General features: G+C 40.9%; 1 protein-coding gene across 4 annotated transcripts in view; it reads right to left on the minus strand.

Annotated features, from left to right (window-relative positions):
- Window positions 1-1,508: 1,508 nt before the first annotated feature.
- Window positions 1,509-17,400, minus strand: part of LOC135480265 (protein vav-like) — an 85,023-nt gene continuing 69,131 nt past the window's right edge. For 3 of the 4 annotated variants that reach the window (XM_064760059.1, XM_064760056.1, XM_064760057.1), the window contains 6 exons: window positions 16,425-16,579; window positions 14,988-15,110; window positions 13,105-13,195; window positions 9,865-9,958; window positions 8,594-8,742; window positions 1,509-7,981 (listed from right to left, as the gene is read on the minus strand). In XM_064760059.1, coding sequence (XP_064616129.1) covers window positions 7,937-7,981; window positions 8,594-8,742; window positions 9,865-9,958; window positions 13,105-13,195; window positions 14,988-15,110; window positions 16,425-16,579 — 657 coding nt within the window. In that variant the 3' untranslated portion in view covers window positions 1,509-7,936. The remainder of the gene's footprint in view (window positions 7,982-8,593; window positions 8,743-9,864; window positions 9,959-13,104; window positions 13,196-14,987; window positions 15,111-16,424; window positions 16,580-17,400) is intronic. The other variant, XM_064760058.1, reaches the window with a different exon arrangement.

Genomic DNA, 17,400 nt, shown 5'->3' on the forward strand with positions numbered 1-17,400 from the left:
CAAGATAATATGAAAACAGATACGTTACTTAAGAGATGGATTACCCCAGCAGTATACACAAACAAAATACAAAGTCTTTATTTGATTTGTCAATTTACGAATATCGCTTGTCTCGAGCGGACAATTGTGAAGATAAATTCCACGATATACACCATCTGTGTAATATTTCATTAAAAAAATACCAGGTGTCGTGAGTGAAGGAAAACACTTCCATGTATATACCACCGCCCTTCATCGGTTATTTGAAAAGCCCTTGAGTTAAAACCGCGGCTGAACCTGCAGATTGCTGGACCAGCGTGTGCCGCATTGCTAAACCAGCAGGTGTAAGATAGCTGAAGCAGATTGCCCTGAATTGCTGAACCAGCGGGTGTCAGGATTGCTGAACCAGATGGTCCTAGATTGCTAAACCAGATAGTCCTGGATTGCTGAACCAGTGTGTGCCATATTGCTGAACCATCGTGTGCCGGTTGACTGATCCATCGTGTGCCGGTTGGCTGAGCCAGTGTGTGCCAAAGTGCTGAACCAGCGGTTGCCGGATTGCTGAACCAGATGGTCCTAGATTGCTGAACCAAATAGTCCTGGAATGCTGAACTATTGTGTGCCAAATTGCTGAACCATCGTGTGCCAGTTGGCTGAACCAGCGTGTGCCGGATTGCTGAACCAGATGGTCCTGGATTGCTGAACCAGCGTGTGCCGGATTGTTGAACCAGATGGTCCTGGATTGCTGGATCACAGAGTGTCGGGCTGCTAAATGTAGATTACCCTGGATTGCTGAACCAGCGAATGCTCGATTGCTGAACCAGCGAGGACTAGTTTGCTAAATTAGCGGTTGTCGGCATACTACATGTAGATGACCCTGGATTGCTGAACCAGCGCACCCTGTATCACTAACCCAGAGGGTGCCGGGTTACTGAACCAGGTGGTTCTGGAATGCTGAACCACCGCGCTCTGCATCACTAAACCAGCTGGCGCCGGAATACTGAACGAGCACGCGCCGGAATACTGAACCAGCTCGTCCTGGATTGCTGAATCAGCGTGCCCTGCTTTACTAAACCAGCTGGCGCAGGATTACTGCACCACATGGTCCTGGATTAGTAAACCAGCGGGCGCCAGATTACTGAACCAGGCCGTCCGGGATTGCTGAACCAGCGTGCCCTGCTTTACTAAACCAGCAGGTGCCGGATTTCTGAATCAGCTGGTGCTTGATTGCTGAACCAGCGGGTGTCGGATTGCTAAATATATGTATACGAATTTCCAATTTCCAAGATAAGACAGGACCAGTGACACATTGGCATTTATAGGTCAATCTGACAAAAACGCCAAGCCAAGCTGAAGACGGTGGTGATGACGCCATGCCGGACACAAGCTTTACATGGTATATACATGTTCACACACCAGAGCGACTGCTACTTGGCCTATCCTCCGATTATGAGCTATACTATCAAAAGATTGTCAATTTTAGGTCTGAGCCTATGTATTCCAATAAAACACACGGATAACACTGTAGATGCATGGTCTAAAAATACTTTATTGCATTGGTCATGTCAAATGGATTATGAGTGTGTATTACATGAACCGTAGAGTAAGGATGACAAAGGAGACCGGATTATGACACGGGTTAATGGTAACTGCGGCACACTTGTCGTTCGGCCTTAAATTTAAGACAACCGGCAAACATTACCATCCTGTTGTTGTTACAAACCACAAGAACGGACATGTTAAAGCAGGACATTTTTGCGCAGACGCATAAGGTGCTGGGTTCTCTACGGCGACTATCACAAGCCGTGGCCGGTTTTCCTAGCTCGGGCATTATCACCATGGTGACAGTGTGAAATTTCAAGGTCTTAAGGCGAGGTCACAGTATATCAGGGAATCCTTTAAATGCTTGCTTGCACTTATACTCGGATCTGTGCAGGAATCAACACTTCAACACGGCCTTTCCCTGGAAGTTTTATGTATATCGATCAAACAAATACACTCGGTACAAAAAGACTTATAGCATATTTGAAAATCACGAAAATGAAAACTGTATGGAGTTTTAGATAGGGCACCTTGGTGGCAACTTCACTGGACCATATCAGCTGGCCTTGCACATAGCCACTGGTATTCCTAAAATTTCCAATCTAACTTAAACTGTAACACACTTTTGCACAGTCACTCCCGATGGTGCTGCTGTATTCAAGGTGAGGCCACACTTGGCGATAGTATTCAAGGTGAGGCCACACTTGGCGATGGTTCGGAGTGCATAAGTTGACCCCAGTGCGATCTCATGAACAGTACCTATACCGCGCAGCCGGAATCCTTCGCAGTTAGAATCTGGAACTCACCAATGTGTTGGTAGGCTACACGTGTGAATTAGCCAGGCGGTCTTAGCAGTAAGCTACATATCGCAGAGAAAAAAGCGTGACCTATTTCAATACGATAAGTCGTTACCACGCCCAGGGATCAAGAGACAATCTTGGATTTATTTCAAAATTTTAAACATTAAAACTTGGTATGTACCTGTTTCGTTCCCTTATTTTGGAGGAAATCTGTTTAGCAGCAACTCACCCTGAATTTTTACTATAACTGTGCGAACCCAGCTAAACGTCAATCGGATGCCCATTATCATGATATCATGCTTAAGCAGCCCGTTATATATGAAGGTGTCTTGCCATATGTGAACCTTCATGTGTCAACAAAATGTTTTGCGTTGTTAACGTGTATAAATAATCCTTCCCGTCATACAACCCTGGTAAAGAAAGGCATATTCCAGCCACCATCACATACAAATGTCAGTCTTGGATAAAACACGTCAACAGATCATACAAAAATTTCACATGGCGGGAGCCTGGTTATTCGGTACCCTTTACACGTGTGTGTATGTATATTTCGACTGCTAGCGAACATTGTAGATTCGATGCCGCCAAAATATCCAACCATCACACAATCCAGCTCGAACCATGCAAGCTATACGTAAAAATTATTATGGTTAAAAAAATTCTTTATTTCGCGAGTTTACTCGTGTTAAAATGAAGTGTCATACAGAATTATAGTCTTGAGAATTTGGATTAAACAACAGGAGAAACATTTGTTTCCAAAATGTACACATGACCACTGATCTACCTCTCCTTTATCACTCCTGCCCACAATACTAGTATTGTCCATGATTAATGTGTCCACATGTAGTTCAACAACAACGGCGGACACAAGCCCCTTACAAGTAACATGTACTACAACAAAAATATATGACGATACCCACTGTAGGGCGTTTCACTAGCGCTGCGACATAAACACATCTACTCTCTATACTAATGGAATTCTTCGGAACAAATTGGCAATGAAGGAACCACCACGTATGCGCAAAAGGGGGAAACTAGGTGGGCCAGACGGCTGTGGACCATTACATAAAAGTACGAAAGATAGGACAGGACCAGAGACACATTCGCAGACAAGACAAGACAGAGACAAGGAAACAAAATAAGCAACGGTGTGAATAAAATCAATTGCAAGCAAACAGACAAACATGTCTCGCTCGATCCCGAATATTCTCGTGATACACGAGTTCAACGAAAAGCTAGAGAGGATTTAGCGGCCAACAATAAAATGTTCTCACCAGATTTTCGGACAGAATATATTGACATTGAGGCAAGGAGGCATGCCCAAGTTTCACCAAAATCAATAAATCCTGGATAGCCTTTAGAAATAATAAAGTCCATTTTGCATTATGTCACCAGCAAAGAGCTACAAATGGTGATTGGCTGGACGTTTGGCTGTGAGCAACAGCGCGGGATTACGAAAGATCAATTGGGTTGAAACTGGAGGATGTTGAGCAACAGTAGCTAACAAAGACCAAACAGATACACTGAATATGTGCATTAGACTCAGTGAAAATTGTAGGGCCAGTCAGGCGAAGAAGTCAGGTGATTTGGAGCATAAGCAAAGCAGTCAACGCAGTATCAACTAGTGAAGGAAAGGAACAATGAAACCAATCTAAGAGTGAAGCTAAACAGATAAGGCTAGTGCAAATTGCAAATAACAGATAAAGTTTTGTACACAACTAAATCAGACCAATCTTGTGAAATATTCGCCCCACCACACAAGAGCGGTACACAAAATACTACAAAGCAGATTTCACTCAATTCTCAATGGCACTTCGGTAAAGATTTTAAAAAAAGAAACATAAAAAAAAACAGAAACAGACATTCGAAATATAAACTTCAAAAAAGTTAAAATAATTACAGAAACGAAAATCAACAGCTGCTAGAAGAAGTACCCCCAAGAAAACTGATAGGTAAAAAAGTGTATACATAGACGAAAGCATGAGGCATTTTCCGTTGTTATATGTACAAATATACAAACGTTTAGCACGGTATTAAAGTGGAAATATTTAGGGTCAAATGACAGGAGCCAACATAAAAGTCTAAACAAAGCATCTTAAATACGGAATGAAAACCAGTCAGTTTACACTACAGCAAAACATATCCTGAATTGTGACGCGCGTTTTGTCGTCAGCAGGCCACAATGATTGTGTCTAGTAAAATACACAGTAACACAAGCTAATAAAAGCTCCCAGAGTAACTGAAAGTATACAGAACTTTTTCCGTGAATAAACGTACCGATAGAAATACTCCAGGTTTTCAAACATATGTGTATCAAAAAACAATAATAATAATATTAATGACAGTTAATAATTTGGCCAAGGATAGACAACACACATTAGGCAAACGGTATGTACATATGCAGAAACCCAGGGTGTAGATTCTACAGGGAAACCCCGGTGTGTAAATTCTACGTGGGAGAACGTGGTGTAAATTCTACGTGGGAAGTCACAGATGGGAAATGGGTTATACTATCCTCCTCTGCCTGAGCAATACAAATGTCACATAGAATGAAACCCCTATGCGCATGACTGGCCAGGTACACTTAAAAGAGTACATATATACTACAGCCTGAATCTGCGCCAGAAACATGGACCACATCGATCTAAAATATTGCGTACATACATGTATATATTTATAATATTTTATCAAAAATCCATTTCTGTAGCATTGTCATCGACACAACCATTTGGAGTTTATGAGGACGTAGGTACGCTAAGGATTCTCCAGTAACACTAACAACATACAGCATGTCCTCAAAGCATCCTCGTCAATACAGTTTTTTTCTGGAGTATTCCACACATCTCCGCTGTATTAATCTTGTACAGTACAGAGTAAACTGCTGACACGGCAGAATAAGATATCTAGTACTTTCCTGCTTCACACTCTGTAAATTACTTTCGCTTTCAGTATCAGAATCTCAGAAAGTTCTCTCCATGACACACGGACTTGCAATGTTTTCTGTAAATTCTTGCCAACTTGCGTTCTGGTTTCTGACTATAAATTTTCCTCCTGCCGAAAATTTGGCGTTTGTAATCACATCATTGGCTAAGACGTGGAAGCCTACACAAGGTCACTTAACACATTATATTTGTTTATTTATTTGATTGGGGTTTTACGTTGTACTCAAGAATATTTCACTTTACACGACGGCGGCATTATGGTGGGAGAATACCAGACAGAGCCCACGGGAAATCCACGACCTTCCGCAGATTGCTAACACATTATATCTCGGACATACTTCTGTATCGTCTTTTTTTACCATTATGTCAAAACCCCCCACAAAATCTGACTCCCAATTATACTTAAACACTAGCCACAAAGTTGTTTTTTGAGAATGACAGGTCACATGTAAATGCGCATATTCTTTCTTAAAAAAATGTTTCAGTGTCTTTCATACACATACTTCGATGCAAAAGATATAAAAGTTCCAGGGCCTCATGACTTCGCAACTTGTTATTTACATGTACAACTAATGCATGGTATCAATGGGCAAACCTTCACGACAGCAGGAGACCTTGTGTTATCACATACAATGGCAAGCACTTGATGCTCAGGGACACTGCATAAAACAAACCTTCATGCAGCTTTGCATAACAAACAATCCGGCTCGCCATTGCATACTTCTACTTGGTTCCACACATTCACTTTGCTTGCACGTATTTTGCACATAGCTGGGTCTTGACACTCAACAGTCAGATGTTGTTCAATGTAACAATGACATAAGCAGCTGGTAGGCTTCAGCCACATGTACTGTCCATTTTGGACACCTTTCAGTCAGTAAGAGTTCACTGTAACCATGACAGAAGTAGTTGTTGTTTGCAGACTTCAGCTACTTGTACTGTCCATTTTGGGCACTTTGTAGTCAGTAGTCTGACTGTCCATAGCATGACAGTTTTCTTGTCCTCAGATGTTTGATCAGGTTTACAATGAGCAGCTACATGTAAGTAGTTTTCTGTTTGATTTTTCCTTCATTAAGCATTCAGTCATAGAAACAGAAACATAGAAACAGAGCCTCAGAGAGTCAAAACATAACAAATCTGAACAGAAAGGAGGCTGTGCAGACACTTACATCCTGCAGTGTTGAAAAATACAGACTCAAGAAAGCATAGTCTAGAGCACTGACAGATATGTATTTGGAAAAAATACAGCCTGAAGGAATGACAAAGACTCAAGAAAAATACATGTACAGCCTAGAGTACTGACAGATATGTACTGAAGAAAATACAGCCTAGAGTACTGACAGATATGGACTCAAGACAAGACAGCCTAGAGAACTGACAGATGTGGACTGAAGAAAATACAGCCAAGAGTACTGACAAATATGGACTGAAGAAAATACAGCTAGAGTAATGACAGATATGGACTGAAGAAAATACAGCCAAGAGTACTGACAAATATGGACTGAAGAAAATACAGCTAGAGTAATGACAGATATGGACTGAAGAAAATACAGCCAAGAGTATTGACAGATGTGGGTTGTAGAAAATACAGCCAACAGTACTGACAGATATGGACTGAAGAAAATACAGCCTAGAGAACTGACATATGGACTGAAGAAAATACAGCCAAGAGTACTGACAGATATGGACTGAAGAAAATACAGCCTAGAGCACTGACAGATATGGACTGAAGAAAATACAGCCAAGAGTACTGACTGATATGGGCTCAAGAAAATACAGCCTAGAGTACTGACATGTGGACTGAAAATACAGCCTAGAGTACTGACAGATATGGACTGAAGAAAATACAGCCTAGAGCACTAACAGATATGGACTGAAGAAAATACAGCCAAGAGTACTGACAGATATGGACTGAAGAAAATACAGCCTAGAGTACTGGCAGATATGGACTGAAGAAAATATAGCCTAGAGTACTGACAGATATGGACTGAAGAAAATATAACCTAGAGTACTGACATATATACTGACTGACATGGCAACAAACACTGCATAATAGAGATGACAACAAACTAAGCCGATAACTAAACTCCACTTGGTCAATTATGACAGATTTTGTCTAACATGAGTACGATTTTGTCGTTTTTAGAGCCTGAATGCGCTCCTAAATTTGACTACAGGTAAGTGTGTACTGAAAGTACTTCCCTACACCATATCCCTCAGTCTGACTATGAAGCTTCAAATCCTTCACTGAGCAGCTGTCCTTTAAGCTGCTGTCTGCTGTCTACGGTCTACAATGAAAAGCATGTTTTACCATCAAATATATAACTGGTGATGCTTTTATCAGTCTCTCTTTGTATACCACTCCTGAATTTGTTGATGTAAATTTTATTCTTTAAGGATGATGTGTTCAAGTTGTTCAGCAATGTTCTGACGAGACAGGATTCGAGCTTTTGGATCAGCTGTTCCGGCAGTACACAGTTCAGGACATGCCCAGAAAGTTTTTCTCCAACTGTACAATTTGTAGCCAGTCAGGAATCTCTGTAAAGGTTTTGGCATGTCTTGGTGTGTTATCAACTTCTTCTACTGAATTACTATATCACATAAAGGTTGTTTGTAAAATGTAAATCATGTGACCCAGCATCAAGGTACTGACTGGTTTCTTATCTGGACCAATCAGTCAGACTCTTCTGTGACATATGCCAATGGGAAGTAACCAATCTGGAGACAGAAAACAAAAACAAAACAATAAATGAGTTACAATCAAATTAATTGGACAACAGTTACTACAAGGAAACCAATAACCAATAAAAATCATCAAATTCATTCAATATTCAAAACTTAAAGACAGTATCACACATTAGTGGATGTTACCAAGGTGACAGTATCACACCTTAGTGGATGTTATCATGGTGACAGTATCACACTTTAGTAGAAGTTACTACATGCTGTATGGTGACCGATCACACCTTTAGCGGATGTTACCTTGGTGACAGTATGACACTTGTACTTTCTGATCTTTCCCTCCCTTTCACCACCCTTGACACCAAACCTAGATGGATGTTACCATGGTGATAGTATCACACTTACTTTCTGATCTTTCTCTCCCTTCCACCAGCCCTTGTCACCAAACCTAAGTGGATGTTACCATGGTGTCAGTATCACACTTACTTTCTGATCTTTCTCTCCCTTCCACCAGCCCTTGTCACCAAACCTAAGTGGATGTTACCATGGTGATAGTATCACACTTACTTTCTGGTCTTTCTCTCCCTTCCACCAGCCCTTGTCACCAAACCTAAGTGGATGTTACCATGGTGACAGTATCACACTTACTTTCTGATCTTTCTCTCCCTTCCACCAGCCCTTGTCACCGCCTGCCTTGCTGATGATCTTCACGCGATCTCCTCGGTGTAACGTCAGCTGATTGGTTGCTGTGGCAGCGTAGTCAAACGCTGCTACGGCGTACCCTATACAGTTCACCACTGAAGTCAAAATAAGGTTATCAAAAGTCACAAATCAGGACAAATATGGCGACAGTTTTTCTGGAAAATGGACCAAACAGCCACAAAATTGACCTGTATATCAACATGGTGAAGCCACGTACCAAGTTTGAGATTAACAATTAACTGTTTTGAAGTCTCGAGAACTGATCAATGACGGATTAGCAGACAATGTTTAAATGTACATGTACAGTCCCCTCCAGTATTGGCAAGGTCTAATAATGGAACAAGGATTGTGTAAAATGTGTTCAACAGAAAAGGCAACCCAAACTGCGGTGTTTGAGACACCAAAATACCAGCTCATTATAGTGTATTAATTGTCAAGTTATAATGGTGCTTTAGAGTTGTCAACAACAAAAAACAACGAAACAGTGTGCGTTCAAAACAAAAATTATTTTTTAACTGATTACTGACTCCTTATATTACCAGTTGCTGCCTTCGCTCTAAAATACTTTGCTAGAAAAAAAAAACAGGAAAGAAACATGCAGCCAACTGACAGATAATAGTGGCATTATATGTACATTTATTTATTTCTTTGTTCATGAGTTTTTCTTAATGCCATACTCAACATTTTTTGTAGCATTTTTATCAGCAAAGATAAAAGTACATAGAGCTACTAGAAACCACCAACCACCCCTCACACCCACCAACCACATCTCACACCCACCTATCTCATGTACCAACCACCCTCACACCCACCTTTCTCATGCACCAACCACCCCTCACACCCATCAACCACACCTCACACTCACCCATCTCATGTACCAACCACCCCTCACACTCACCTTTCTCATACACCAACCACCTCTCACACCCACCAACCACCCCTCACACCCACCTCTTTCATGAACCAACCACCCCTCACACCCACATTTCTCATGCACCAACCAACCCTCACACCCACCAACCACCCCTCACTCCTACCTTTTTCATGAACCAACCACCCGTCACACCCACCTCTCATTCACCAATCACCCACCACCCCAGACAACCACAACCACCACCCACCACTCTCACCCATCCACATTTTAATACATAATTCTCATCTGTTATGATAGCATTGTCCAGTGAGTGCACAAATCCTCCACACTGTTCAGCACTCACCGGCCGTGCTGTTCTTGATCGGTGTCTTCAGGGTTGTCTCTAAATCAGGAAAGTTTTCACTTAGTGTGTACTGCTGGTAATACTCCACTAGCTCCTGAAAACAAAACATTTAAATCAGGATAACAACAAGATTTTCTAACCACTAAGCTAGGAAATGTGTGCTTGTTTCATTGCAGTTTAATGATGCTTTTAGCATTCTATCATGACTATGCCATTGCAGCCCATCACTAAGTGAAGGAAATCAGCTGGTGTTCTATAGTGATATAAATAAAGGCTGCAGTTACATTTAAGCCTTCCCATGCACCCAGACACCAGATCCACTGTACACTGACAGAACACAAGCCAGGCCATGGCCTACCTTCTTACCCTGACACCAAGGCCAAAAAGGCTTAACTTTATCATAAACTGTGGAAGTACTTGACATCTGCGATATAGTCTGTGTTTTCTGATGTGCTCGACTTACCCTTAAACTGTGGAAGCATTTGACATCTGCGATGTAGGACATGTTTTCTGATTTACTTACCCATAAACTGTGGAAGTACTTGACATCTGCCATGTAGTACATGTTTTCTGGTGTACTTGACTTACCCTTAAACTGTGGAAGCACTTGACATCTGCGATGTAGTACATGTTTTCGGGTGTACTTGACTTACCCTTAAACTGTGAAAGTATTTGACATCTGCCATGTAGTACATGTTTTCGGGTGTACTTGACTTACCCTTAAACTGTGGAAGTACTTGACATCTGCAATGTAGTACATGTTTTTTGGTGTACTTGACTTACCCTTAAACTGTGGAAGTACTTGAAATCTGCGATGTAGTACATGTTTTCGGGTGTACTTGACTTACCCTTAAACTGTGGAAGTACTTGACATCTGCAATGTAGTACATGTTTTTTGGTGTACTTGACTTACCCTTAAACTGTGAAAGTATTTGACATCTGCCATGTAGTACATGTTTTCGGGTGTACTTGACTTACCCTTAAACTGTGGAAGTACTTGACATCTGCCATGTAGTACATGTTTCTTGGTGTACTTGACTTACCCTTAAACTGTGGAAGTACTTGACATCTGCAATGTAGTACATGTTTTCGGGTGTACTTGACTTACCCTTAAACTGTGGAAGTACATGACATCTGCAATGTAGTAAAGGTTTTCTGGTGTACTTGACGTACCCTTAAACTGTGGAAGTACTTGACATCTGCGATGTAGTAAATGTTTTCTGGTGTACTTGACTTACCCTTAAACTGTGGAAGTACTTGACATCTGCGATGTAGTACATGTTTTCTGGTGTACTTGACTTACCCATAAACTGTGGAAGTACTTGACATCTGCGATGTAGGACATCTTTTCTGATGTACTTACCCTTAAACTGTGAAAGTACTTGACATCTGCCATGTAGTACATGTTTTTTGGTGTACTTGACTTACCCTTAAAGTGTGGAAGTACTTGAAATCTGCGATGTAGTACATGTTTTCTGGTGTACTTACCCTTAAACTGTGGAAGTATTTGACATCTGCGATGTAGTACGTGTTTTCTGGTGTACTTGACTTACCCTTAAACTGTGGAAGTACTTGACATCTGCGATGTAGTGCGTGTTTTCTGGTGTACTTGACTTACCCTTAAACTGTGGAAGTACTGAACATCTGCGATGTAGTACATGTTTTCGGGTGTACTTGACTTACCCTTAAACTGTGGAAGTATTTGACATCTGCGATGTAGTCCGTGTTTTCTGGTGTACTTGACATACCCTTAAACTGTGGAAGTATTTGACATCTGCCATGTAGTACATGTTTTCGGGTGTACTTGACTTACCCTTAAACTGTGGAAGTACTTGACATCTGCCATGTAGTACATGTTTTTTGGTGTACTTGACTTACCCTTAAAGTGTGGAAGTACTTGACATCTGCGATGTAGTACATGTTTTCTGGTGTACTTGACTTACCCTTAAACTGTGAAAGTATTTGACATCTGCGATGTAGTACGTGTTTTCTGGTGTACTTGACTTACCCTTAAACTGTGGGAGTACTTGACATCTGCGATGTAGTGCGTGTTTTCTGGTGTACTTGACTTACCCTTAAACTGTGGAAGTACTGAACATCTGCGATGTAGTACATGTTTTCGGGTGTACTTGACTTACCCTTAAACTGTGGAAGTATTTGACATCTGCGATGTAGTCCGTGTTTTCTGGTGTACTTGACATACCCTTAAACTGTGGAAGTATTTGACATCTGCCATGTAGTACATGTACATGTTTTCGGGTGTACTTGACTTACCCTTAAACTGTGGAAGTACTTGACATCTGCAATGTAGTACATGTTTTTTGGTGTACTTGACTTACCCTTAAACTGTGGAAGTACTTGACATCTGCGATGTAGTACGTGTTTTCTGATGTGCTCGACTTACCCTTAAACTGTGGAAGTACTTGACATCTGCGATGTAGTACATGTTTTCGGGTGTACTTGACTTACCCTTAAACTGTGGAAGTACTTGACATCTGCCATGTAGTACATGTTTTCTGATGTACTTACCCTTAAACTGTGGAAGTACTTGACATCTGCGATGTAGGACATGTTTTCTGATGTACTTACCCTTAAACTGTGGGAAGTATTTGACATCTGCGATGTAGTGCGTGTTTTCTGGTGTACTTGACATACCCTTAAACTGTGGAAGTATTTGACATCTGCCATGTAGTACATGTTTTCGGGTGTACTTGACTTACCCTTAAACTGTGGAAGTACTTGACATCTGCAATGTAGTACATGTTTTCGGGTGTACTTGACTTACCCTTAAACTGTGGAAGTACTTGACATCTGCGATGTAGTGCGTGTTTTCGGGTGTACTTGACTTACCCTTAAACTGAAGAAGTACTTGACATCTGCGATGTAGTCCGTGTTTTTTGGTGTACTTGACTTACCCTTAAACTGTGGAAGTACTTGACATCTACGATTTAGTGCGTGTTTTCTGGTGTACTTGACTTACCCTTAAACTGTGGAAGTACTTGACATCTGCGATGTAGTACATGTTTTTTGGTGTACTTGACTTACCCTTAAACTGTGGAAGTACTTGACATCTGCGATGTAGTACGTGTTTTTTGGTGTACTTGACTTACCCTTAAACTGTGGAAGTACTTGACATCTACGATGTAGTGCGTGTTTTCTGGTGTACTTGACTTACCCTTAAACTGTGGAAGTACTTGACATCTGCAATGTAGTACATGTTTTTTGGTGTACTTGACTTACCCTTAAACTGTGGAAGTACTTGACATCTGCGATGTAGTACGTGTTTTCTGGAGTTCTCTCCACTTTAATGTGCTTTACATTATCACAGTATCTACAACACACAACAGTAACTGAATTGACAAAGCACATATGCCCTTCTGCAGATCAGGAAGGTCAAACAATTGAAGAGTAGCGCAATCAGGAAGCAGATAACTATTTGCAGGTTACTGTATGGGTACACATGTGGTGCTAAATAACACAGAATTAAGACATAATATTTACAATTGAAATTCTGTAGGTGTGTTTTCTTATTCAAGAAAAATTAGGAATAGTTTTAATCTTAAGAAATTTAAAAAAACTTTTTGGCTTTCGATCTACAGATTTTCAGACGATAATTTACTGTATAATCTATGACATCCAAACGCCCCACACACACTAACTTACTGTATACTCTATGAGATCCAAACCCCACACACACTAACTTACTGTATAATCTATGACATCCAAACGCCCCACACACACTAACTTACTGTATACTCTATGACATCCAAACGCCCCACACACACTTACTTACTGTATAATCTATGACATCCAAACGCCCCACACACACTAACTTACTGTATAATCTATGACATCCAAACGCCCCACACACACTTACTTACTGTATAATCTATGACATCCAAACGCCCCACACACACTAACTTACTGTATACTCTATGACATCCAAACCCCACACACACTAACTTACTGTATACTCTATGACACCCCCTCCCCAGCCCACACACACTAACTTACTGTATAATCTATGACATCCAAACGCCCCCCACATACTAACTTACTGTATAATCTATGACATCCAAACGCCCCACACACACTAACTTACTGTATACTCTATGACATCCAAACCCCACACACACTAACTTACTGTATACTCTATGACACCCCCTCCCCAGCCCACACACACTAACTTACTATATAATCTATGACATCCAAACGCCCCACACACACTAACTTACTGTATAATCTATGACATCCAAATGCCCCACACACACTAACTTACTGTATACTCTATGACATCCAAACCCCACACACACTAACTTACTGTATAATCTATGACATCCAAACGCCCCACACACACTAACTTACTGTATAATCTATGACATCCAAACGCCCCCCACACACTAACTTACTGTATACTCTATGACATCCAAACTCCACACACACTAACTTACTGTATACTCAATGACAACCCCCCCCCCCAGCCCACACACACTAACTTACTGTATAATCTATGACATCCAAACGCCCCCCTCACACTAACTTACTGTGTAATCTATGACATCCAAACGCCCCACACACACTAACTTACTGTATAATCTATGACATCCAAACGCCCCACACACACTAACTTACTTTACACTCAATGACACCCCCCAGCCCACACACACTAACTTACTTTACACTCAATGACATCCCCGCCCCCCAGCCCACACACACTAACTTGCTTGATACTCAATGACATCCAAACCCCTTACGCACACTAACTTACTTGATACTCAATGACATCCAAACGCCCCACACACAACAACTTACTTTACACTCAATGACATCCAAACGCCCCACACACAACAACTTACTTTACACTCAATGACCCCCCCCCCCCAGCCCACGCACACTAACTTACTTGATACTCAATGACATCCAAACCCCATACGCACACTAACTTACTTGATACTCAATGACATCCAAACCCCATACGCACACTAACTTACTTGGTACTCAATGACATCCAAACCCCATACGCACACTAACTTACTTGATACTCAATGACATCCAAACCCCATACGCACACTAACTTACTTGGTACTCAATGACATCCAAACCCCATACGCACACTAACTTACTTTATACTCAATGAAAACTCCCCCTTCCGAGCTTCATTGTCGCTTTCTCGGATTAGGAATGTTCCACTTCTGTGATTGGATAGCTTGTGCGCTGCAGTCTCTCGACTCATCTCACCAACAAACCTAATGTCAAAAACAGAAGATTTTATTCACAGTTGACTTTCTGAAAAGAAAATATTACACTCAAGTCTTAGATTTTGACTGAAGCCCAGCATAGTTTTGGAGATTGAATGTCTGCTGACAGCTTCTACAGATTTGTTTCAAGACTTGCAAATATAATAAACAAAGAATGATTACAAAAGAATTATATTTTATTTACATACAAACACTGAAGGTAAAATAATTGTATATTGTGAATGTCAGATTGGATTGGATTTGCAATCCTAATACAAAATGTTACAATGCCCAACAAGTGTAAGTCAAACAATCCCTCAGAAGAAACCTTTCCAGGCAGGCAAAACTCACGATGCACATGTTCACTAGAAATCAAGAAATGATCTTACATCTGACAGCAAGAACAAACTAACACAATTTCACAACATCTTAAAGAAAACAGCAACTTAAAATGGAATCTAACAAACGCAGTCAGCGAAGCAATGTGATGATATGTCTCACAAAACAGTGTGGTGCATGTATGCAATGATATCTGGTATGTACAGTGTTGGTGCATGTATGCAATGATATCTGCTATGTACAGTGTTGGTGCATGTACACAATGGCATCTGCTATGTACAGTTTTGGTGCATGTACACAATGACATCTGTTATGTACACTGTTGGTGCATGTGCACAATGATATCTGTTCTGTACAGTCGAGGTGCATGCATGCAATGATATTTGCCATGTAAGCAAATGATATCTGCTATGTACACAATGATATCTGCTATGTACACAATGATATCTGCTATGTACACAATGATATCTGCTATGTACATAATGATATGTCATGCATTCAATGATATCTGCTATGTACACAATGATACCTGCTATGTACACAATGATATCTGTCATGTACACAATGATATCTGCCATGCACACAATGATGTCTGTATGTACACAATGACATCTGGCATGTACATGGTTGTTATGGTGAAATAGTCACAATATAAACAAAACAGAACAGAAAATAGAAACAGGACAGAGAAATACATTTTCAAAGTGAAAGAAAACAAGAAAAAAAAATTAGGTGGCTTTCTGCAGAAATTCTTAAAAATTAGAAAAGTACAGGACATGTGAATTTAGATATAAAGGTAGCTTTTATAATACTCTTTCTACTAAATGTTTGCTTACTATTTTGTTCTCTTTCCCTTCCAACCACCGTCAGAACAAAACCACACATGTTCACACTCTACAGAAGCCTGTAGTAACCATTACAGCATTACACAAAAATCAAACTCAAGTCAGCTTGAGACCAGAAAGACTAACTGAGGATACATACCATGGAAAAGAGGTAAGATCATGAATGTTGGCGTACGATCGTGTTGGATGGCATGCAGGCGGCTGGCTAACTAGCACTGGTTTGGGGCTGATTTCAGAGTTTGGTGGGCTCGGTTTAAAAGGCGGCCCTGTAGGATTAATATACGAGGGCTTTCTCTGTGGACACAAAAGTTGGGAGATAACTATGGTGACAAAAACAGTGGTTTACCCATGGTCACGATAAGGCGCTCTTAGCGGAGCTCATACAATGATCCCATGTATATAAGAGGGCTTTTGCTGTGGACACAAAAGTTGGGAGATAACTATGGTGACAAAAACAGTGGTTTACCCATGGTCACGATAAGGCGCTCTTAGCGGAGCTCATACAATGATCCCATGTACATAAGAGGGCTTTTACTGTGGACACAAAAATTGGGAGATAAATATGGTGAAAAAAAACAGTGTTTTACCCATGGTCACGATAAGGCACTCTCAGCTGAGCTCATACAATGATCCCATGTATATAAGAGGGCTTTTACTGTGGACACAAAAGTTGGGAGATAACTATGGTGACAAAAACAGTGGTTTACCCATGGTCACGATAAGGCGCTCTCAGCTGAGCTCATACAATGATCCCATGTATATAAGAGGGCTTTTACTGTGGATACAAAAATTGGGAGATAACTATGGTGACAAAAACAGTGGTTTACCCATGGTCACCATAAGGCACTCTCAGCTGAGCTCATACAATGATCCCATGTATATAAGAGGGCTTTTACTGTGGACACAAAAATTGGGAGATAACTATGGTGGCGAAAACAGTGTTTTACCCGTGGTCACGATAAGGCGCTCTTAGCGGAGCTCATACAATGATCCCATGTATATACAAAAATTGGGAGATAACTATGGTGACAAAAACAGTGTTTTACCCGTGGTCACGATAAGGCGCTCTTAGCGGAGCTCATACAATGATCCCATGTATATAAGAGGGCTTTTAC

Source organism: Liolophura sinensis, chromosome 13 (assembly GCF_032854445.1).
Source record: "Liolophura sinensis isolate JHLJ2023 chromosome 13, CUHK_Ljap_v2, whole genome shotgun sequence".
Taxonomy (NCBI): Eukaryota; Metazoa; Mollusca; class Polyplacophora; order Chitonida; family Chitonidae; genus Liolophura; species Liolophura sinensis.